We start from the raw sequence: 23,971 nt of genomic DNA, 5'->3' as shown, positions 1-23,971 counted from the left end.
CGTTGACCAATTTTCAGCAAATTCTGACAGATGGATAAAAGTTGAACCTTAAATTCTTGCAAGTTTTCTGAAAAAAAGTGATCTTTGGGTAGAAAAAGGGATCCTATGAATGTTCTCACTGAGAAGAAAACTAGAGTAGTTTTTCAATGACTGTAATAGACACTAGAGAACACATTTGAGAGAGCCCTTTTTACAGATTGCTTTTAAATTTTCACCTGAACAAATAAGATAGATTGCACTATATTTGGGAATGGAATGTCTTTACTGTGTGTATGAAGTGGACTCAAACTTGTTTGTATGCTCGACATAACCTAAAAATGTGAAATTTGGAATAAAAACCTAACAGAGTGACAGTGTCATGAGAAAATATCACATCCAGGCCTCTGCATCTGGCAGTGGTGTCCACACTTACATCCACATTACAGCCTGGAAAGTCCCACATAGTTCTCTCATCAGATTTTCCTTTGCAAGTCCCTTTTTGGCCATCATTCCTTCTCTACACTGGGAAAGCTGCACTGAGAACCAGACGCTCTTAACTTCCTTCTTCCTCACCCTCCCAATTACAATCAAACCTTCTATAACTGATGGGGTAACACCAAAGTGAAACCACAGGTGCTGAGAAGAGGACACTTAAAATACTTCAATTCTGACAGCACTGGACTCTTGAGAGGATGAAATTGATGCTGGATTTTCACACTGTGTTTTAGCTATAGCACAGAGACCCCACAAGACAACAATGCCATAGAGAAACTTACGTTGAATTCAAGTCAGGGCAGAGTTTTCTTCACTATTTTTCTAGTTTCTAAGGTAGTTTATGGGTAACTGTGAACATAACTGAGTGATAACTAATTTGTTCATTATTGTAAAAGAACAAGTCTTTTCCACCAAAAAATCCTGGAATAACAACATATGTCTGAATGACACCTTTGGGCATAGGCCATTTCATTAGCTGTAAACAGCTCTAGTTGATGCTTACAAAACTTTCACAGACAAATTAAAAACTTCATATACTGAGTGTTAGGTGGCACCAGCAGGCAGTATGAAAACATGATGTCATTTCTCTCACACCTGTTACACATTATCCATATGCCAATGGGTTATGCGAGAAATTTACTTTTTCTAGAAAAATCGACATTTTATTGGTTAAGTCCCTGGTGAATGCTCACCACACCTACAGTTTTGTGCTTATTTCTGGAAATCCATACATCTTGTACCCATTTGCTTAACTGCTGAAGAGTTACTTTTGGTTGACTTTGGCTTTTTTAATACTTTCCTTGCAGATCCTATGGTATAGAAACCATTGCAAACACAGGAAATACCTGCAGTAATCCTTTGTTTAATTCAGTCCACAAGCTGGCCTTGGCAGGCAGAAGGGGATGAAAACTCTCTCTGTGAAATGTGAAAATTAAATTATGAGTGGATTGTGAGATACAGCTCCTGTGTCAGCACGCAGGCCAAAAATTTCTCAAAAGGGTCATTCTCACACATAAACTAAACAAAAAAATAAAACCTCCAGTAATGAGGATCAGGAAAGGAGAAAATTAATTATTTTTCTCATTTTTAATATTTAAACCCTATCCCAACACACAACTTTTTCACCTCATCACTGAATCACAGGCTAGTTTTTGTAAAGGGAAATGGTAAAAGAGGTTTTACCTTTTTTTACCTTTTTTACCTTTTACATTAAGGTAAAAGACCTTAATGTCTTCTCATATATGTAAGGGACTGAGTTCAGCACAATATTGCTTGTTTTTACCTTTTCTCAACACCCTTTTACAAGTATGTGCGAGTCTAACATACTTAAGTGTTTAGGTACAGGTTATGTGTAGGTAAAATCTGCATGGTATTTAGTTGGCCTAGCCCATTTCCTGCATTCAACCTTATGAAAAGACGATTGTGGCAGGCAAAAAAGCCATGAACAACATTTACAGTTACTGTTCTGGTAATAAGCTCTCTAAACTCCTTCCTCCTACTGGGTCCCTGCTGAAACCCCATTCAAGAGAAATGATGCTGTTTAATGGCTTCAGTTTGCTTAGACTTTAAAAGCCTGAGGAGAAGACTATACGTGCAGGGTATGAGGAGCCAAAGCTTAACCCAGTTAACCTGTCACCCTAGTCTAGGGGTATCTTCTGGGGGTTTTTAAAAAAACTTCTCTGAGTAACATGCAGTCCCACCCTAGAGACCAAATAAACCATGCTGGAGCAAAACTATACAGAGCTATGGAGAAGCTGTAAAACTTGATCTTGCCAGTGTTAACAGTTATCTTGTCAAAGTTTTCTTTGTGGATGTCATAATGAAAATAAGAAAATACAGCAAGGATTAGTTGTATATCACTTGTACCTTCCACTGGAACAGATTTATGTGAGTTACAATCAGCTAGCATAAACTAGAATTCACACGCCTAGAGTAAATCTGATGTTCTTCCTTAACAGAGGAGCAGCCTGACATTCAGAAAGCTTTAAGTCAGTTTTTGTATATGCTTTTCCAGTGTAGAATTTTCCCCAGATCAATACATCCACAGCTTATAGACCAGCAAAGGCTCCAGTAATAGATGCAGCATGCTGTAATAGACCAAACCTCCTTTTCAGTGACCTTAAACACTCATGCATAAATGGTTTCATAGATACCTTGAACTTCCTTTCTTTCAGATATGAGAGATTCAGAGAGAGAAAGCAATATCTATTTCATCAGTCTAATATCCTACTGTCAAAGCCAGACATCTTAGACTCTCTCTACATTCAACGACAACAGTTGTTACAGTAATCCAGAGTAGCTAAACATTATTCAACCTACTTTTTATGCTGGGTACTTTTTCTTGTAGTTTTCTTCATGACTTCATCCTGACTGAATATCTCCTACCGTCATCTACCCAGATATTGCCTATAAAATCATCATAACTGACTCAGAGATCAAATCTTTCACCATTGAGACCTTATCTTTGTCTTCATTGCTCCTCTTCTAAAAGGCATTTACCTTCTTCAGGGTATAATTTCATTCATAAAATAAGCATACATCAGCATATGAATTTTGAATATTAAAAAATATCTTGCTGAAAATTGCAAAAATAGGAGATGACAGCTAGTGAGGAAAAATGATGGAATACATCACATTACAAGAGAAAGAAAATCAGATCTGTTGTTCTACTTTCTAAAAGGCAAATTTCAGTTCTTTTGGAAAAACTATATATCGTATCTTTCTGTTGAAAATATGAGACCAGAAGCTCATATTTTAGGCTATTTGACTTCACTTAAAAGAGAAGACAAAAAATGTAAGTAACTTCCAAAGAAGGTTGGTTTGAATTTGCTATTAGAAAAGATTAAAATTTTACAGTCAGAAATTGGTGTTGTTTCAAAAGAATTAACTGAAATGAATAGAGGAGCAGAATAATCAACTGTCTGAAAGTTGTAAAGTGGAAGTCTTAGATATTTTATCACAGAGTGTAATCTCAGAGATGAAAGATACATTGAGTATCAATTGTTACTTACAATGATTCAAAAAAATTTTGTAGTGTAGCACAGATCTCCAAACAGAAATGCTTAATTGTATGGTCAAATTCAGACAGAAATTATTAGAGTTTAACAAGATTCCATATATCAGCTGAACTAGATGAAAGTATTTCAATGTTTCCTGCTAGTTGTTTATGAGAACAAGGCTCCCAAAGACACATTGTTATTTTGGTTAACCTAAATCTGTGTTATCTTTTGTTTGCTCTGGGCTAAGATTGCACATTTGGAGTTACCTGTGACTGTACTGACTGACATAGTACAGCTTATGCCAGATCAGGTATGAACCCTTTGTTATGCTTCACACAACTGAAAAATTGCAATTCGTTATTCTATCACTTGCTCTTCTCCTTCAGTTAACCCAATTAGTTTAGTGTCTGCAATTAATACACAGTAGATCTTGAGCTAGAATTTGAGAACTTATTTTGGATGAGTTTTTATATTCCCTATTCATGACAATTCTAGCCTTTCATGCTTCCAACCCAAACCAGAGTCTCTGTATTTTGGGACAGACACCATTGCTTTTAATCATCCAAGCTCTATTTTGTCTGAAGTCCAAAGACACTGTTCAAGTGTCACATGAACAGGCCACTGTAATTTGAATTTTAAAATGCACAATCCACCCTTTTAGGTCACAATTTTGAGCTTTCAAATAATAAAAGGAACCACTGTGAAGAGTATTTTAAATACTAACATGCTCACACTAATCCCTTGGCCCGTACTCTGGATCACTGGATGCAGGTACAATGTGGTCTTGTATCTTTCAGTACAATCCACATCTGAAAAATAAGTAAACCAAAACACAAGTGTCAGTAAAAATTTGTTGCAGTGAAAAATACCCCAAAGAGATCAGACTCATTCCACTCTTGGTGTAAATCTGTCAAAAAATACCCAAACACAATTAGGAAAAAATATTTCTGTTCAGGATCAAATATCTAAAAAATGAACTAGAAATCAGCAATAGTTAAGGCTAACAGGGGAAGTCTATCATACCTATTAGATTAACATCTTTTAATCCAACTCAAAAGCGGGGCTTTATTCTCAAAGGAAACACCTAAGTGAAATTAGCTTCTCCTCTGTCACATACAAGAAGGGATATCTTGAACTGAAAAACGGTTGATAGTTGTCATGAGCTGCTCTTCATTATCACAGCAAAATAAGTTCACATTTGTCAGAACATTTTGTTTTCTTCAAATTAGCCCCAGCTCCTGGCTGTAGTTCAGATTTGGGTGTGTTTGCATTCTGTGAGTTTCCAGTTGTGCAAACCATTCATTGCACTTATTCTGTGGTTTTGGATTTCTGCAGGATCTGTCTTACAAGGACCGCCATTGGCATGAAACCTGCTTCCACTGCTTCCAGTGCAAGAATTCTTTGGTGGACAAACCTTTTGCTGCAAAAGAGGATCATCTGCTTTGTACTGACTGCTACTCCAATGAATACTCTTCCAAATGTAATGAGTGCAGGAAGACTATTATGCCAGGTTAGGATGCTCGCTTTTTGGACTAAATATCAAGCCTAAACTCAGGAATACTTGTGAGAAATGTTTCTCCTTGACTATCTCTACTAAGTCATGCTAGCTGTAAAAAGCTGGCGAGGGTGCGTTCTAGGCCACTTCCGTGGCCAGAACATGTAAAGTCCATAATGGCTCATGGAAGAACTTTCATTCACATGAAACTTTTTGTCTAATTACTCTAAATTTAGCTTCTCCCAGACAGACGAAAAATTGGTCAAAGTGCCTCTGAGGTTCTTCTTGAGCACAATGATATGAAGAAACAGGAAAGAGCTATCTTCTTTTCCAATATGAAACATGAAGTTACAGTAATAGATTACTAAAACCTGGTCTTCTCACATGAATACTATAGCATTCTGTGATGATTTGAGGACTTTAAAGTTGAAGTGCTATCAGTGCAGAAATAAAACATCTAAATACAATTTGAAGAATCCTCATACACACTGCATAATGATTACTAGTTACTTTGTCAGCTGGTTCTGACATTGGTCATCTCAGATAAAAAGAGAAAACCATAACATTTTGCTCCTGGGGTGTAAAAATGAAGGCTTGATCATGAAATAGGACAATATTTAGAAACAGATGACCCTATCTATTCACGACCGAGTTAAGGCATCTCCTATTACTCCATATGCACCCATTTGGCTGACACAGCAATAAAACCTGCCATGTCTTGGAACAGCCAGTGCTAGCTTTAAAGCTGGAACTACATGACACAGAAAGTCCACTCACATCCCCAAAGGCCAGTTGTATCCTGGGCTGCATCCAAAGCAGCATGGGCAGCAGGTCAGGGGAGGTCATTCTGCCCCATAACTTTGCTCTTGAGCAATCCCAGCTGAAGTGCTGCAACCAGCTCTGGGAACCCCAACACAAGAAGAACATGGAATTGTTGGAGGAGGTCCCGAGGAGGTCACCAAAGAGGGCTGGAGCACTTGGCTTATAAATACAAGTCGAGAGAGTTGGAATTGTTCAGCCTGAAGATGAGAAGGCTCTGGGGAAACCTGATTGCAGCCTTTCAGTACTGAAAGGGGACCCTTAACAAGATGGGGACAGACTTTTCAGCAGGGCCTGTTGCAATAGAACAAAGTGTAACAGTTTGAAAGTAAAAGAGGGTTCATTTAGATGAGATACAAGGAATAAGTTTTCTACAAAGAGGGTGTGAGGTAAAACACTGGAACAGGTTACCCAGGGAGGTGGTGGATTTCCCATGCCTGGAAAAAGGTCAGAAATTCAAGGTCAGTTTGGATGGGGTTCTGAGCAACCCCATTGAGTTGATGATATCCCCGCTTACTGAGAGGGCTTGGACTAGATGATCTTTAAAGGTTCCTCTAAACCAAAACTATCCTATGAGTCTATGCTTCTATAATTTTATGAGTATATATTTTAATACTGTTCATCGGATTCATCGCCATTGTCAGTGATTTACTGAGAGGATCTCTTTTTGTCTATTATGCCAGCTATACATTGATGTTTAGTAATGGAGACTGGATTCGGTGACACAGAATACCTTCTTTTATAACCTAAAAGACAAGAAATTAATTTTTGTAAGCTTTATGACTACCCACTGGTCTCTGGCTGCTTACTCAAGATAGCTGAGATGTCATCACACTGAGCAGTACACTCAGCATGTTTTTCCTACTTACTCAGCACATTGTGGTGGAACAGGAGCTGCAGCAGAGGAGGATGGTCACCAGTGGAAGCATAATTCATTTTGAAAGAACCAGCAAGTGGTTGGATAGCCTTTGTGGAGGTTGTTAATGCTAAACATGACCTTTGCTTTGAGCCACTAAATGTAAAATGTAGATTTAATGAAGCTTTATCATAATGTGCTCATTTAAGTGATTACAAGCTTGGTCTTTCAGTCCTTCTGTAAACTCAACACATGCTGATTTCAGTCTAGCAGCTAACAAAACAGAGCTCTCCCTGCTCTGAGTTTCAGTAACAACATCCCAAAGAGAGCAGAGCTGAAAATGTGAAAATAACATTTTAGACTATTAAAAAAGTTTATCCACATCTCCTTTGTCCAGAATATTATTCTTTCAAGGACTGATTTATTTGCTCCTTGACATGATATAGGAAGTTACCAGCATAGAGAGGGTAAAATTTTAGAAATATTGAAGAATGTAAGCATCAGAAAGAAAGACAATTAACATTTCACTTACTACAGATGCAAGTCAATTTAAAAAAAAAACAAACCAACAAACAAATCCTGAAGTATGCCTCTCAGCAGAATTTAATGAGATCATAAAAGAAGAAAAATATGCAACCAGTAAATAAAGATTAATCAATGCTTGAGAAGGGGAAAAAGGGTACAGCTTTGCCCTGCAGTAATAGGGGTGTGCAGAATTAGCATCAAAGGCATTAGTGTGGTTCTTCATCATTAGCCAACTCGATGAGCTTGTCAGTCTTCCAAGTATTTGACTTTGTGTTTGTTATTACAGGCTCCAGGAGTGATGCAGAGCTGCAGGAACATTTGTTTGTTTATCCTTCTGACCAGCAGCTCACCCTTCCGGCCAGCATTGAATATTCTGATTCAAACTGGTGCATAGGAAATCATAATTTGTGCAAAGAAATGTATCCATATAATAGGTCATCTCCAATTTCCTGGAAGGGTTCAGAGTCCACCTGCCATACCGTCGACTGAATCTGCAAAGAACACTATCTGAACCCTAAAACTTTGTTCTAGGGAAGTGCATTTATTTCCTAACTACCATACCACTTTTCTGCTTTTCAAGAAAGGATTGTTGAAATTCCACATTTCAACCATGTCTTCAATTCAGCTGAAAACAGAGAAAGCTTCTTTTTACTGAAAGGTTCAAGAGAGAAAAAAACATTTTGGATAGGTGTTGCTGAGCTGGAAACAATGACAAACTTATGCGTCAAACAGAACAAGAAAAAGGCTGTCGAGCAGATATGAAATAATCCATTGTCTCAGACAGTGACTGTATTTCATGGGGAAGGGAGGCAAGATGCTTGCCAGGAATTGCATGCCCCATCCCTGGCAGTGTTCAAAGCCAGGTTGGATCAGGCTCTGAGAACCTAGTCTAATGAACGGTGTCCTTGCTATGGCAGAGTTTAAAACTAGATAATCTTTAAGGTGTATTCCAGCCCAAATCATTCTCTGGGTCTGTAGTTAACCAGGTACCTTGCTGCTATGTGAAAAAGAAACAAAACAGATGTGGAATGAATGAGGTCAATCTTTAATGAGGAATGGCCTTACCTCCAGTCAGCACTAACACCAGCTTATATTGATATCTGTCCAATTCGCTTGAATCTTCCCATGCATTGGAATCCATTGTTTGCCTAATAATACCACAAAAAGCTGTTCTAGGCTGTAGCTATTTGCAATAAAGGTGTCTCTTATTTGTAGGAGTGTCACGGTGCTGTGTTTCACACACTGCCACATAGAAGAACCACTTGCTCTCCAAAACCTAATATGGTACCAAATGTCCTGCAAAGCTGGAAGGGACATGAGCTGCAATGCTTCTTGACTGACAGCCAGCTGCCAGGCAAACAGGAGCTACAAACTGCATCTATCTCGTCCAGAAGTCCAGTTGATGCTCTGGTCTTGTTACAGGTACTCGGAAAATGGAATACAAGGGCAACAGCTGGCATGAGACCTGCTTTATCTGCTACCACTGCCAGCAGCCTATTGGGACAAAGAGCTTCATCCCTAAGGACAATCAAAACTTCTGTGTGCCCTGCTATGAAAAGCAGTTTGCCATGCAATGCGTCCAGTGCAAGAAGGTAGTGCTCTTATTTTGCTTACGTGAAACCTAAGGGATTGAAGTCCATCCCATTTTATACCCAACTAGGCAGGATATCTCATTTTTGTATGTGTAAAAAGATCAAGAATTAACTGGATAGATGATATCATTTCAGTTCCACTTACTTGTAAGAGAAAATGCCCTGACAAAGTCTGGAGAAGCAGAAAGTAAATACTTCATCTAAAATATTAAATAAACCAGTCTTTCCCAAAGAAAGTAAGAGAGAAGTTGAAACACATCAGGTAATTCCTCCACCATGACGAAAGGGACAGTGATGAGACAAACTCTAGTACATGCATATGAAAAGCAACATACAAAGAGTAGCTCGGAAAAAAAAGTACAATTGAGTAAGATTTTACAATATATGCACAATAAAGTACTTTTAGGATGGGTTTTCTTTTAATAAATGAGGAAATTAAAATAAAACACTTGCATGATTTTCTATAGGTCAACTCCAAACAAAATTATAATCTTGCTGTTGCTAAGTCTTCTTCCCCTCCTCCCACCCACTAAAATCTCATCACCCTTCCTCTTTACCAAATGAAAATACAAACCTGCCACTCTTAAGAAAACACTTTCTTGTCTTTTTTTCCTAAAACAGGCTATCACCACAGGAGGCGTTACCTACCGGGAGCAGCCGTGGCACAAGGAGTGCTTCGTGTGTACTGCATGCAAGAAGCAGTTGTCTGGGCAGCGCTTCACCTCCAGGGATGAGTTTGCATACTGCTTGAGCTGCTTCTGCAACCTCTACGCCAAAAAGTGTGCTGGGTGCACAAACCCCATCAGTGGTAGGTCTCTCATGGCTGGTGCCTTTACATTTTGTGGCTGTTTTGTGTGTTGAGTTGCTACTAAAGGCAAAACTAAACAAAAAATCTGACTTGATACAAGAGATGCCCAACTAAATCTTCTCGTGGAGCTCCAGCTAGTAATTTTTGAGGTTAAACAAAAGAGAATTACTACTAAGAGACATTTTTCTCTTTTTTTTTTTCTTCTGTACAGCTTCAATACACCTGATAACTGCCATAGCCTCCAATTCTGGAATGCTTTTTTACTAACCTGCTTCTTTTCCTGAGGCATTCTTCCTTCGGAGCTATAAATTAAGTCGTAACACATGACAGACTTATTTTTTAATTATCTAAATGCACCTCTACAAAACATAAATTAATATACTCGGGCACCGTAAAACATTCTGTAAAAAACTACCAGAATTCTGTTCAGAGGCAGGTGCTTTGCTTTTCTGCTGTATGTTGCAGGGCCATCCCTTGGAAGTTCATTTCTGCCACTATTACTAGGGATAACAGCCTTGCTTATTAACTTTGCTGAAAGAAGTAGAAGTATTTGAGGCTGAAAATATTACTCAGTACAGAATAAGGCTGGCAAAATTAGCACAGCAACAAATAGATTTGTCACAATGGCATTTTTTCACTGCTGTATGTCAGAGCTCCATGTCAGTCTGCATGACCTGATGGCTGACCTGCTATTCTTTTCTTGTAACAGAAGGATTTTGCTTTTCAAACAGGACTCGGAGGAACCAAGTACATCTCTTTTGAAGAACGGCAGTGGCATAATGATTGCTTTAACTGTAAGAAGTGCTCCCTTTCATTGGTGGGTCGTGGCTTCCTCACAGAAAGGGATGACATCCTTTGCCCTGAATGTGGAAAGGATATTTAGAGCTCAAACTAAGAGGTGAGGAAGAAGGGAGGAAAGCCGTGCTTGCAATATATAGTCAGAAACACATGGATGTTCAGAGCTAGCTTTGCCACTCTGTGTCTCATTGTACTATTAACATTTCTTAACCCTTTTTTTTTGTCCAAATTTGGATGGAAAACAACTTGAAAACTGCTAAAAGCAGTGTTGGTGTTTAAGATTTCTACCAATAACAAAAACTAATGCAAAACCCATGATGTAAAACTGTTTGGCCATTTCTGACATACTATTTTTAAGGGTTTGGGGTTTTTCCTGAAAAAATATTCCAGTTACAAGCAAGTGATACAGTTCAAGGATTACAATGGCCACACACAATACATTCATAGGTGGATATTCAGAGTGAAGCCTTCAAGCCCACTGAAATCAATGGCAAAGGCCATTCAATTCCAATAAGGCTGGTGTAACCCCGGTGTTCTTGAGCTATGTGACTAGTGTGTGCTGTCAAGTCTGTAGAAAGACTGCAAAAGTAGAGTGTTTAAATGTACATGGATTTGTGACTTGCCATAAAGAGATAATGATGAAACAGTGGAAGTGGGAGCGCTTCATGACAGGTACATATTTTATTGCATGTCTAGCTGATCATTGTGTGAAGTACAAATTCTGATCGACAGTGTCAGTATTACAGTTAGTTGACATTACACTGCACATCATATTTTTCAAAATAAAATCATTTAAAACAAAACTGCAATTGTGGCTTAATTGTATTTACACAATATTTACAAAAATGTTTTCACATTCTGAAGAAACACAATGCATACAAACACAACCCTTTTTGCACCCAATTTTTGGGGGTATGAAGTTTAGATAATTCTCAGAAGGGCCCTGCCGTACAACATAGTCTTTTACTAATTGAAATCAGTGGGAAAACTGTCAGCAAAAATGAACAAGTGTGTGAAAACACACACTGAACTGACTGCAGCTGACAAAAATGTGTTCATAGGCTCTAAACTCAAGCCCAAAATATTTTTCTTCTCAGCAAGCAAGGAGGTCATGACAACTCAAAAGTCATTTATCTATCTTTGCTGAAGTCAGAAGCTTAACTTCTATAGTAGGGCATGCTTTAATTCTGTTCTCTATTGGGGTAAGTAATACCCTTTGTTGTAGCATAATTTCTGCTACATGTTTACCACAGCAGCAACTGTCAGCAACAGAATGCTGGCAGGACAGTAACATCAATAAGAAACAATACAAAGGAAGACAAACCTTTTTCCAAAGCAAACTGCAAGAAATATGGCCATGTTATGCAATGTACAATTCCAGCACACCTTCCAGATGGAATTCATTTGTGTTCAGAAAAAGGAGGAAAGAAATATGTCATGCCTCCAACAGGAATCTCCAGATGTGAAATTAAGATTTAGGAATAAACTTAGTCTGTGTGCTACCGGGTAGGGAAAGTTTGCTCCTAGTTTCTGCCACCAATCTTGAGTTTGTCACTTTGTACCAAGTGCAAAGTGCTCACAGGTCATTCCCCTCTCATTAATTTAACAGTCTAAACAGATGTATCAGATCAGATTTAGTTTAAGGCACACGATTTGAAGAACTTGACTGGCTGACATTTTTGAAGTACACACTATGCTAATCACAACTCAGTGAATGACTGAATTCTGTCCCTTGGTGATTTCATTATATGATGAAAGCTGTAGCAAATAGCCACAAAAATCCCTCTTTATCCACACTTCCAAAAGGAGGGCAAACACCTCACTCTCCCCTCAGGGCCTCCCCTAGCACACTGCAGCTCTGCTCCAGTACTTTGTGGAGAAAAGAAAGATGAGCTAAAGGGGTAGAGCCCCTGTACTTGGCACTGATCAGAAGCCACATCTTGAGCCACGTGCTCAGCTTTAGGCCCCTCACTATGAGCAGGACAGAGGTGCTGGAATGCATAGAGAAGGACAATGGAGCTGGTGAAGGGGCTGAAACTGGGAGTTGCTTAGCCTGAAGAAAAGAAGGCTGAGTGAGACCTTACTGCTCTCTACAACTGCCTGAAAGCAGATCATAGCAAGTGAGGGTTGGCCTCTTCTCTCAGGCAGCTTTTGATAAACCAAGGGGAAACAGGCTCAAATTTTGACAAGGGAAGTTCAGGCCAGGTATCAGGAAAATATTCTTGACTGGATGTGGTAAACCAGTGGAACAAGGTAGCAGGGAATGGTGGAGTCACCCACCATCCCTGCAAGTAGTCAAAAAACACATAGACACAGACTTTGTGATACAACCTAGTGTGCATGTGGAATTCAGTTGAAGGGTGGACTTGATGATCTTGGAAGTCTTTCCCAACCTTGATGATTCTAAGGTGGCAGTGGGAGCAGCACAGCTTGCACCTTGCCTCCCAAGTGCTACAACAGACGGCAAAATGGCCCCAGCTTTGGGGAAAGGTAGGTGAAACATGACAAGGCTGAAAAGCATCCCAGCCTGGAAACAGGACTGCTACCACACAACAGCAGCAGCATGCTATTATTCCAGTGCAGTTCTGCACATCCCTCCTTAACACATACTAACACACACGTGCTCCTAGAAACTGGAACTACACAAAATACATACAGAACTCTAGCCCACTGACAAGAACCCAACCACAAAACAGAATTCCCATCAGACTGTTATACAAGTGCAAAAAATGACACTTCACATGATTCTTAACTGTTGCTACAGCTTAAAAGCAGCTACTGACCCTTTGTCTTGGGTTATGTAACCAAAAAAAAAAGTGTATTCTATTTCATCTGTAGAAGGCAGTTGGGGGATGGTTTCCTTTTTTCTTTATCTATTCTGACTCCAGGGGGAAGAAGGGTGGATGCCTTCTGATAACAGCCCATCTGTTCAAACCAGGTAGGGCAGTGTTTCTTATCTCTTTCATTGACTTTGTCTCCCCCTTTGGGGATATCTTCTGTTAAAGGGCCATTAAGGCTCACCAGTGACAGGACACATTTCATCATCCCATGGTGAGATGCTTCACCCAGTGGGGAGGAGCCAACCATTCCCTACCCAGATAAAATGGGGACACAGGGACCCCAGACATCCTCTTTTCCACTGGATTCTCAGAGGAAGATCGGACTCATCTTACCATCACTACAGGATCATCTTTACTCCAACAGAATCACATCTGTCACTCCAGGGGGATTTATTTGGACTGCTTCCAACACCCTGACAACAGGGTGTCAGGTCACATTCCTGACTCTGTCAGGGCTCTCTAGGACTTTTGTTTGTTTGCCTTTTTTTTTTTTATTACTGCATTTGTATTTTTAATATTCCTAGTAAAGAACTGTTATTCCTATTCCCATATTTTTGCCTGAAAGCTCCTAATTGCAAAAATGTAATAATTTGGAGGGAGGGAGGGTGTTTTACATTTTCCTTTCCAAGGGAAACTCCAGTTTTCTCTGACAGATACCTGTCTTTCCAAACCAAGACACCCTCTTACCCTTTAAGTGATCACTTCAAGTCTACTGAAATATAAGTGTACAAAATGAACAAGCTTAATTACATCACGCAAAAAAGGCAGCACTGTTTCACTTGCTTTTAATTTATTTAAATAGGATAAGGCTACTTGAAAGACAAGTCCTTACATACAAAATGTACATTATGTTAAAGTTTGCTGTACTCAAGTACAAAAACTGCACAAGTGTTTAGTAAAAGGGAAACAGCACACCATTTAAAAACACACATTCTTACCATTTTACAGCATTTGAGGAGTGCCTTTTACATCATAACAGTGAATGGAGAACTTCTGTAAAGTAAAGAACCAAGCTACAGTTTTTGGTTTCGATATAAACCAGTATTAAAAATGTAAACAAGCTTTCAGATCGCTACCAAGCTTCTTTTAGTGGGTTAACTAAGTGGATTCAGAAGTTGATTCTTTTCTTGTTTTACCAAGTCTGGGAGCACTGTTATTATTCTTATTTACCATCCATACCTAAAACTGATCTAAACTGGCTTCACCCTGAGCCAGTGAGTTTTAATAAAAATATTTCCATCAACTTAATTGGATTTTTGTCCTGTGAGGCACTACTAATAATCCAGATGAAATACCAAATTTCACAGAAAATGAAAATCCATCTTAAATTATCAAAGGAAGGGAAAACAGGTTTGTGGGTTTCTTTCTAGATTGACATTACATGTGTTAATGCTCTCAAAGTACTTCAGTCTTCCTATCCATGTACCTCTTCAACTGTCTGTAAGCTGAGAAAGCACTGGTCTGCATTCCACTGGTTTTCCCAATACTATACAAGCATGATTGTAACCAGGAAAACAATCAAATTTGCTACACTGGCACATTTTTACACTTATGCATGTATAAAATATGCCTGTGTGCTTAAGAGAACATGGCACTAATCCATTCACTACTTCCTCTCGAAGTTTCATATCAAACAGTCTAGTCACATATTTCCATCTGTGCATTCCTTGTTTCGTATATCAAGAGAAACTTCAATTTGAAGTAACGCTGTTAAAATAGTTCATCTCTTATTACCAACCTAACTTGCACTGCAAATTCTACACTCCTGTGCAACAAAAAGGAAAAAAAAACTTCTGTAGACTATCTTATCAGCAGAATGGTCAGTTTTCTCACCTAAATTAATTACCTTTTTAAAACCAAGAAGGCTCTAGGGATCACTCTAAATTTCAAGTTATTTTAATTATTTAACCAGTTGTGGAATAAAACTGAATCTTAGTGAAACAATGTGTGAATCACAGTGGCATGGAGGAGATGAACTATAATAATCTTGAAAGCTAAGAGTGGGGGGTTTAGTATAGTGTATTATCACCACCTTTTAAAGAAGGAATTAACTACTTGGTGTACAAGAGTGGATACTTTTAAGGTGACTGGTGATAGTGATTCCAGCTTTACAACAGGGAGCTGTTAAATGTGTTAAAACTTCACAGCAATCTGAATCTCAGTAAGTCTGTAAATCTTAAAATAATTTTATTTAAACTGTTTAAATATGACCTATGTATTTGAAAATATGGAAGCAATATTTGTGTTTCAAGCACCATTAGCTACTTCATGGCCATGTAACATGCTGGATTTTCTTCTTTGCTTCCGAAGGCTTTAGATCATTCTGGAATACAAGGAAATATACCATTACTCTTAGAGATACTGTGCAAACAGGAGTCAATCGTTAATTTGACATATTTCAATCTAGTACTATTACAGTATTCATCTACAGGCTACTACAACAGCTTTCTATTGCCATCTTGTGGAGAAAGCTAGATATCACAGAACTTTTCTGGTGAAGATAAAAATAGAGCCAATGAATTTAACCACCTGCAAATCATACATATGTTCTGGTTTGCAGCAACCTACAATTAAATATTCTTAAATATCCAAACATTTATTTCCGTTTTGCAGCTTAGAAATGGGTACACATTGGAGTTTTAAAACATACTTCTGAAGTTATTTCAGGTTGTCTTCTTAAAATACTTGTTGAAATGGAATTGTATAAGAAAAAAACCCCAAATACACAACTAGGCAACCAAATTACTTTTGTCAAACAGTAAAAACGTTAGAAATAATAATAATAATAATTAAAAAATTTGGTCTTCCTTTGTAATGATCTGGATAAAAAGAAGAAAAGTAATTGCCAAAGCCTCAGATGAACTCATCTTTCAAGTCCCCCTGCTCAAAGAAACCTGTAAAAATCAGAAAACCCAAAGCAAAGCATGGCAGATGAAGTTATGAAATAATTCCCTTTCACCATCCAAAATAATAATTTTAAAAATTCTGAGAAATTGGATCTTTAATATTTCACATAACCAGAGTGAAAACAAGTATATGAGTTTCCAAGAACATACTGCAATCCACTGGTTCAGTGAGCACAATCTACAGATCTCTCTTCTCTTCGAAATACTTTCAGTGTTAGTTTATTTACAGGAATCCTGTGAACTTCAACCACTGAAAGGTTTAAGGGAACTAGACCCAAAGATAACAGGGATTGTTCTGCACTATTAATTAATTTTTTCTTGAAAGTCAAGGAACAGTCACTTGCTTGGAGACACAATTGTCTTCCCTGTCATTACACTAAAAATAGATTAGGCTTTACAGCCATCTGCCAAGTACACTGATTCTTCCTGACAGCATCACTCACTATTCAACAGTACATTCTTTAATTTCAGATGGTAGAGTAACATCCACAGAACACACCTGCCTAACTTCACAGGCCTGACCAGCATCAACCAAGGCAGGACTGAACTTACAGGTATTAACTGGAACAACCTAAACTGTGGCTAACCTAGGAAGACAAATGTCAGAGGTCATAGCTTCTGAGTGTCAGTCATACAGTGGTGCTTAAAAACGTCTTTGTGTCTACAGAACATGTAAATTAAATACAAAGAAGCTGTGAGGTGTATAGTAAACAACTTTCAAAAGCTCTGTAGGTTCAGATCTGACCAATACTTGGAAGAGTTTTAAATACTGAAAGAAGTTAGTAATACTGGTAGTAGGAAACACACTTCTCAAGCATAAATTCCATTCAGAGCTTCAGCCATGATTCTTTAAAAGCTGCTAAAGCTGTCTTTCACAACACCCATGTTTTGGTACTCATGTTTAACAGAAGTCTGATGGAATGTACCAACCCACGCAGCAGAGTATTACCTGCATTCATTAAAGGATTTTTAAAAATCAATATTTTATTAATTAATGTTAATATTTTACTGCATCTCAAAGTTCAGTGTCATGTCTTGGGAAAGTTCTAATCAATGTGACTGCACACTGTCTATCTAAAGCTCCCCCTGCAGTTCAACTGAGAACAGATATTTCTATTTCTTCTTTTGTAGCCCAGATTTATTCCAGATATTCCCATATTCCAGTGGAAATGTGAAAATTCCTTCATTTGTATCAGGAAGGAATACAACACAATTGTTAAGACCTATCTCTATACTGTGGCATGTTTTTAAGAGATGGCCCATTGCTCCTTGCTCACTGACAAGCTCTGTAATCACACCATTGTCAAAACTAACCACTGTTCTTTGTTCCCATCTGGCAGCCACACTCAGCACCATTACCTACACAGAAGCTTCCTATTGACAAGTACAAATTTCTTTCATTCTGGTATTTCCCAAACTAGCTACGCTTTTGTCTGTTTCTAAATACTCTGCTATTACTCCAAAATAAAATCATCCTGAACACTGTTGTAAGGCTCTAACTCTGGCTCCTAGAAATCTCAATTGAAAAAAAAGAAAGCTGCAAAACAAGATAGTGGACAAACATACCGGCAAATCAGATTCCTCTTTTGGAACAGACCTCTTTAACTTCACAACGGTAGTTCCTGCTATTGGAGACAAAGGGTAAACCTTCAGACCAGTCAACACACTGCTGTCAGTCTTTGAAATACTGTTCTGCTGAGCCTCACTATTCCTTATTCCCAGTTTAGGGTCCTCTGACAAACTGGAAGCTGAAATGTATGTTGAGGCATTGGAAGGTGCTGATAATCTTCTGACTGTGTTGGTGGTGCTCCCAGCCGGAGGAGGCTTCAGGCGGTCGGCAGGTCCGTTCTCCGTTTTCTTCACCTTTATGCTGGTACTTGTTGAATTGCCATCAAACACAATTAATGGCCGTTTCCTTAAACCTTCCACTGGTGTAACACTGAAAATAAAAATCATAAAATACTCAGAAACATAGGCTAGATAAAAAATAGCATATCCATTACAAGAGTAGTGAAAATTAATTTTATCCTACCTAAAGTAAATGTATATCCCAAAATATTAATACTAAACTCTGAGATGCTCCAAACTTATGTAAAAATAAATATACTTATATACACTCACATATACTTAAATAAAAAGCAATGAAAGTTACTTCCAAAATATAAGGTTGCAGGGGGCTGTGTGAGGACCAGTGGTCCTCAGCAAGAAAAGTTGTGTGAGGAACTGTCTAAGCAGACAATTACAGCTGTACAAGCAAAGGCACTATGCTTCTATCACTGTAGCTATCCTAGAGTAACTACAGAGATAATAAGTGTTAAATATTTCAAAGGATGAGTATTTAAGAGAGTGTGCTGCCTTACCTGCAGGAACAGCATCTCATATTCTGATACTTCTAAATTTCCATGTTTCCACTCTTATCCAAAATCATAATGTTAAGGTAAGTCCAAAAGATTGTTAGCCAATGAATAAAAACATTAAGCAAAAACCCCACACCATTTTAAACTAAGTTTTCTTTGAACTCTAAGTGGATTTAATAACATTTTTATAACACTAGTTTAAATAAATTTTTACAACATTTAATAACATTAGTTTATGCCATTAAATCTATGTGTAGTCAGAATTATCAGAAAACATCTTGACTGAGAAAAAATAAAGTACAAAGTTAACATAACTCACACTATATGAATTCAGAGTTTTAAAAATGCAATGCTCAAGAATGACAAAATGTTTGCAAAGTGCAGATTTAACCAATAAAAAAACCCAAACCACCATTAAGAAATATAATATTCCTGTTTAAAGACTTCAGTTTTCAGTTTTGATAAACAAGTCTTTTGCACCTATTTCAGCAGTTTCCTACCCAAATACTAACCTCACGCTTCCATCTCCAAGTCCATAGATGTAAACAAACTGAGGTACTATAACCTTTTACACATGGAAAATAAACCTGACAAAAGACAGCTCGGTGTTTTAGCCACTGCTACAATTTAAAAAAAAAAACAACTAAAAACCCCAAATCACTTGACAGAATTTGTTTAGCTCTTCACCGCAAGAAACCTCAGTAAAGCTAAAAGAGACTCAAGATATCAACGAGCTGTAATACTGAAAAAATTCAGGAATTTCCATCCATCTTTCCTTAGGATTTACTGCTGAACATATCAGAACACCACTTATGCATATCACATGTCAAAGTCTTGGGCAGGGGGAAGGTTGAGTGAAGAGATTCAGTAAAAAAAACTTCTGAAGAAGATTTTCTTTCTGACCAATTATAAACTGAAAGATTTTTAAAACAAAGCAGAATACTTCTTTCAGAAAGCAAATGTTAGTTTTGAAACAGACACACAAAATTGCTGCAACATGCACCTCTCACTCTGGATGGAGTAGGCCATCCTTGTCCAGGAGCAAGCATAGTTAAACATGCTTTTAGTACTTTCCTTAAACACTGCAAACATGATTATTAATTAGGAATTATACAGTGAAACAAAAAATATTTCCTTTCTCCTCATTATAAAGTACTTTGAAATCTACCAATAACTCATAATCTTATCAACAAATAACTTATCAACACACACTGTGGGATGAAGGAACAATACCAATTCCCTGGATCAATACACACTGGGGGTGAAGGGATTGAGAGCAGCCCTGCTGAGAAGGACTTGGGGATACTGGTGGATGAGAAGCTGGACACAAGCCAGTAACGTGTGCTTGCAGCCCAGAGACAAACATATCCAAAGCATGGCCAGCAGGTCAAGGGAAGTGATTCTGTACACCCTGCTCTCCTCTGGTGAGACCCCAGCTGGAGTGCTGCACCCAGCTCTGGGGCCTCTGGAGGAAAGACATGGAGCAGCTCCATGACCTCCAGTGGAGGGGCACAAAAATCATCATAAGGAAAGGCCTGAGATACTTGAGGCTGCTCATCCTGGAAAGGAGAAGGCTCCAGGAAGACCTCACTGCAGCCTTTCAGTACTTAAAGGGGATGTATAAGAAAGACTGTTCTGTGAAAAGAAGTAGTATAAGCCAGATAGCACCAAAAACATTTAGATGACAAAAGAAAAAAAAACCTTCCCCTTTTTTCTGTTTTTGCAGTAGTAGAATCTAATACTTCTGATACAAGCAAGCCAACATGGCATTCTCTGTAAACTGTACCAATATCCAAAACCGTACAAGCTTTATTCATCAAGCAAAGATTAAACCAAATGCTTTGTCCTAAATTGTCCAAGTCTGGCCCAATAATGCTAAATTACCTTTTATTCTCACTTTTCAGGTCATTTTGCTGTCTTTTCTTTTCCATCATTTTCCCCCATCTACTTTTCGGCAAGTCACGCTGAGGCAGGGGAATGGCATGTTGAATATAGAGATCAGTGAGCCCATCTTTGTCCATCTTTACATCATTTTCAACTAATATATTTTTCTGTGGGGAACAGAAAAAGAGTTGTTATTTTTATGACAAATTCAATGTTCAACCATCTGAGTGGCACAATTTCTTATTTCAAAATCCATGTAAAGTATTGTATTGGGCCAGGGTTCCAGAAGTAAAGGGGTGGCTGGGGTGATCAGTTTGGAGAGGCCATGAACTGCTCAGTGCCAACAACAAACAGCCTGGTCCTACCCTCCTACTGTCAACTTCCTTCATTTTCTGTGTGAATTACACTTCAGTGAGGCAATGGGAAACACAGGATGTTTTGGTCAGTGCATAGTGGTTTCTTTTCCCACTACCTGCAAGTGCATTTCTTCATATTTCCTCACGTGCCTCTTCCTGTGTGTCCTTTGGAGTCTCTTGTCCCCAAGTGTCTGCTGCTCTTCTAAATGCATTTGAGCACAGGTGCCATGAGCAACTCTGCTTCAGATTCTGAGCTGTGATGGGCTGCTTTCCTCAGCAGTGTAAGAGACATATGGATCCAGCTGTGACCAGCACTGGGCATTAATTCACTTTTGCCCACACAGGTCGACCCTGCAGCCCTCTCTACCCAAAATACTGCAAGTTTTCCCAAGGAAAAAAGCAGCCAAAAAAGGGAAAAGTTATGGCAGACAAACTGTTGATGGCTGATGTTTTCATGCACTCTTAAGCACACTTCCCTGAATCCTACTACAATACCAGAGCTCTTTTTCATACTTCTAAGAAACAGACAACTAGAGTGCAACGCAAGTCAAACTTATAGGTGTAGAGCTGTGCTTTCTTCCTCAGCTCCCAAAGAATAATGGAGATAAGTTCCATCCCAACACGAGGAAGAACTTCCTTATGTTAAGGATGGCAGAGCGCTCGAGCAGGCTGCCCAGGGAGGTCATGGAGTCTCCCTCTCTGGAGACACCCAAAACCCGCCTGGATGTGTTCCTGCTCTTGCTGACCCTCCCTTGGCAGGGGGCTGGACCAGGGGATCTCCAGAGGTCCCTTCTCACTGTAACTATTCTGTGATTCTAGGAACCATCAGTTAGAACACCAGTTTTCTTTTTAATTATGTATCGGGTTGTGAACATTTCTTGGTACCTCATGCCAAATTTATGGAATGAGAAAAAAGCTCCACTAACATGAGGTTACCGAGAGCAGGTCAAGCCTCTGCCACTACCCCTTCTGTCAACACTTCATGACTTCTGATGTCGGCCTGAAATCTGTCCACATAGGCTGCAGGGAAAAAGGCATATGAAAATTCTTTGAGCTTATACAAAACCCTGAAACTCTGATTACTATTGTTTCATGCACCTGGAATTTTCAGCCAAGGTAACTAGTATTCCAAACAACATCAACTAAAGCTTTGTATGGTCCTAAACTGTTTATAACTCACTTCAAAACTCAATCATTTTTCAATTATGAAGTATCAATGTTTATGTATTAAATTAGTAGCTTCATTGATTACATAGGCTGTATTTCTTTAACTCACAGAATCACAGAATTATCAGGGTTGGAAGGGACCTCCGGAGACGATCTAGTCCAACCCACCTGCCAAGGCAGGGCCACCGAGAGCAGGATACACTGGGTAGGGACGTGGCAACTTTAACAGTGTAAAGCTCATCCTTCCACAGCCAGTTCTACTGTATGCAGACACCGTCTCGATTTGGGCAAATTGCACTTTAGCAGCCTCCGTGTTCAAACACAGCCCCTTTGCAAACACGGAGACATCTCCCGCGCCAGAGCCTCCTCTTTGCAAGTTGGTGGTGTTCAGAACACCGACTTGGTGCCTGCTCTTCCCTGAGCGCCGTGACTCTCCTCGCCCCGCCTCAGGGGCCGCCCTCGGCCCGGCCCGGCTCCCCGGACGCACCTGCTCCAGGGTGAGCCGCAGGAATTCCTCCGAGAGCAGCTCCGGGTGCAGCAGCAGCAGCTCCGACTCCGAATGCCCAGACGCCCGTTCCTCCTCGCCACCGCCACTGCCCACCCGGGCTTTTCCCTGCGCCGCCATCTTCTTCCCCCGGCGGCCCCTTCCCGGACTCCCACAATCCCGCGCGCGGGGGGAAGCGCGTTCCCAGCGCAGCGGCGCGCCGCGTGACGTCACGGCTGGAGCGGACCGGGGACAGCGGGAGCGGGGCAGCGGGATCCGGGACAGCGGGGAGAGGGACAGCGGGATCCGGGACAGCGGGGAGCGGGACAGCGGGGAGAGGGACAGCGGGATCCGGGACAGCGGGGAGAGGGACAGCGGGATCCGGGACAGCGGGAGCGGGACAGCGGGGAGCGGGACAGCGGGACAGCGGGATCCGGGACAGCGGGAGCGGGACAGCGGGGAGCGGGACAGCGGGACAGCGGGATCCGGGACAGCGGGAGCGGGACAGCGGGGAGAGGGACAGCGGGGAGAGGGACAGCGGGGAGAGGGACAGCGGGATCCGGGACAGCGGGAGCGGGACAGCGGGGAGCGGGGACAGCGGGGAGCGAGACAGCGGGAGCGGGACAGCGGGAGCGAGACAGCGGGAGCGGGACAGCGGGGAGCGGGAGCCGGGACAGCGGGAGCCGGGACAGCGGGAGCCGGGACAGCGGGAGCGAGACAGCGGGAGCCGGGACAGCGGGAGCCGGGACAGCGGGAGCCGGGACAGCGGGGAGCGGGACAGCGGGATCCGGGACAGCGGGAGCCGGGACAGCGGGGAGCGGGACAGCGGGAGCCGGGACAGCGGGGAGCGGGACAGCGGGATCCGGGACAGCGGGAGCCGGGACAGCGGGAGCGGGACAGGGGGACAGCGGTGGTCGGGACAGCGGGAGCCGGGACAGCGGGAGCGGGACAGGGGGACAGCGGGGAGCGGGACAGCGGGAGCCGGGACAGCGGGACAGCGGGAGCCGGGACAGCGGGGGCCGGGACAGCGGGACAGCGGGAGCTGGGGGTGCGCCCTGCCGGGGCGGCACCGCTCCGCGGGGCAGCCGGGTCAGGGGAAACGCACAGAATCTCCTGAGTTGGAAGGGGCCCGCAAGGATCATGGAATTCCAGCTCCTGGCCCTACACTGGACCAAGTATTACACCCCATGTCTGAGAGCGTTTTCCAAATGTGTGTTGAGCTCTGTCAGGCTTGGTGCTGTGACCGCTTCCCTGGGGAGCCTGTTGCAGTGCCTTACCACCTTTTGGTGAAGAACCTTTTTCTGATATCCAGCTTAAATCTCCCCTGACATGTTTCAGGCCACTCCCTTGCCTGACACTGGTCAGCAGAGAGAAGAGATTGGGGCCCGCCCCTGCACTGCGCCTCATGAGGAACATGTATTCTGCAATAAGGTCTTCCCTCAGTCTCTTCTGCAGGCTGAACAGAATAAGTGACACCAGCAGCTCCTCATACGGCTTCCCCTCAAGGCTCTTCACCCTCGTGGCCCTACTTTGGATGCTTTCTAATAGCTTTATGTCTTTTTTAGTGCAGGACAATCCCCTCCCTTGCCCAGCTGGCCATGCTGTGCCTGA

The 23,971-nt window shown here is 41.0% G+C and overlaps 2 protein-coding genes across 8 annotated transcripts in view; one reads left to right on the top strand and one right to left on the bottom strand.

Moving 5' to 3' along the window:
* FHL2 (four and a half LIM domains 2) overlaps nucleotides 1-11,175 on the top strand; it is a 54,816-nt gene extending 43,641 nt beyond the window's left edge. For all 7 annotated transcript variants that reach the window (XM_063392661.1, XM_063392662.1, XM_063392658.1 and 4 more), the window contains 4 exons: nucleotides 4,809-4,983; nucleotides 8,591-8,760; nucleotides 9,382-9,568; nucleotides 10,300-11,175. In XM_063392661.1, the coding sequence (XP_063248731.1) occupies nucleotides 4,809-4,983; nucleotides 8,591-8,760; nucleotides 9,382-9,568; nucleotides 10,300-10,451 (684 nt within the window). In that variant the 3' untranslated portion in view covers nucleotides 10,452-11,175. The remainder of the gene's footprint in view (nucleotides 1-4,808; nucleotides 4,984-8,590; nucleotides 8,761-9,381; nucleotides 9,569-10,299) is intronic.
* Nucleotides 11,176-13,975: 2,800 nt separating this feature from the next.
* C3H2orf49 (chromosome 3 C2orf49 homolog) lies at nucleotides 13,976-22,542 on the bottom strand. Its single transcript, XM_063392666.1, has 4 exons — nucleotides 22,364-22,542; nucleotides 20,354-20,520; nucleotides 17,679-18,051; nucleotides 13,976-15,529 (listed from the first exon to the last, which is right to left on the bottom strand). The coding sequence occupies exons 1-4, from the start codon at nucleotides 22,499-22,501 to the stop codon at nucleotides 15,473-15,475; spliced, it is 735 nt and encodes a 244-aa protein (XP_063248736.1). The 5' UTR covers nucleotides 22,502-22,542; the 3' UTR covers nucleotides 13,976-15,472.
* Nucleotides 22,543-23,971: the final 1,429 nt, after the last annotated feature.

This window comes from Prinia subflava, chromosome 3 (genome assembly GCF_021018805.1).
Source record: "Prinia subflava isolate CZ2003 ecotype Zambia chromosome 3, Cam_Psub_1.2, whole genome shotgun sequence".
NCBI lineage: Eukaryota > Metazoa > Chordata > Aves > Passeriformes > Cisticolidae > Prinia > Prinia subflava.
Note: the sequence above shows the minus strand (reverse complement) of the source record. Positions and strands in the feature narration are given on the sequence as shown.

Coding starts and splice junctions, on each gene's coding strand:
- C3H2orf49 (XM_063392666.1), bottom strand. CDS start 22,501: ATGGCGGCGCAGGGAAAAGCCCGGGTGGGCAGTGGCGGTGGCGAGGAG. Junction 20,521..22,363: donor TGCGGCTCACCCTGGAGCAG/GTGCGTCCGGGG, acceptor TGTTCCCCACAG/AAAAATATATTAGTTGAAAA. Junction 15,530..17,678: donor AAGAGGAATCTGATTTGCCG/GTATGTTTGTCC, acceptor CTTGTATTCCAG/AATGATCTAAAGCCTTCGGA.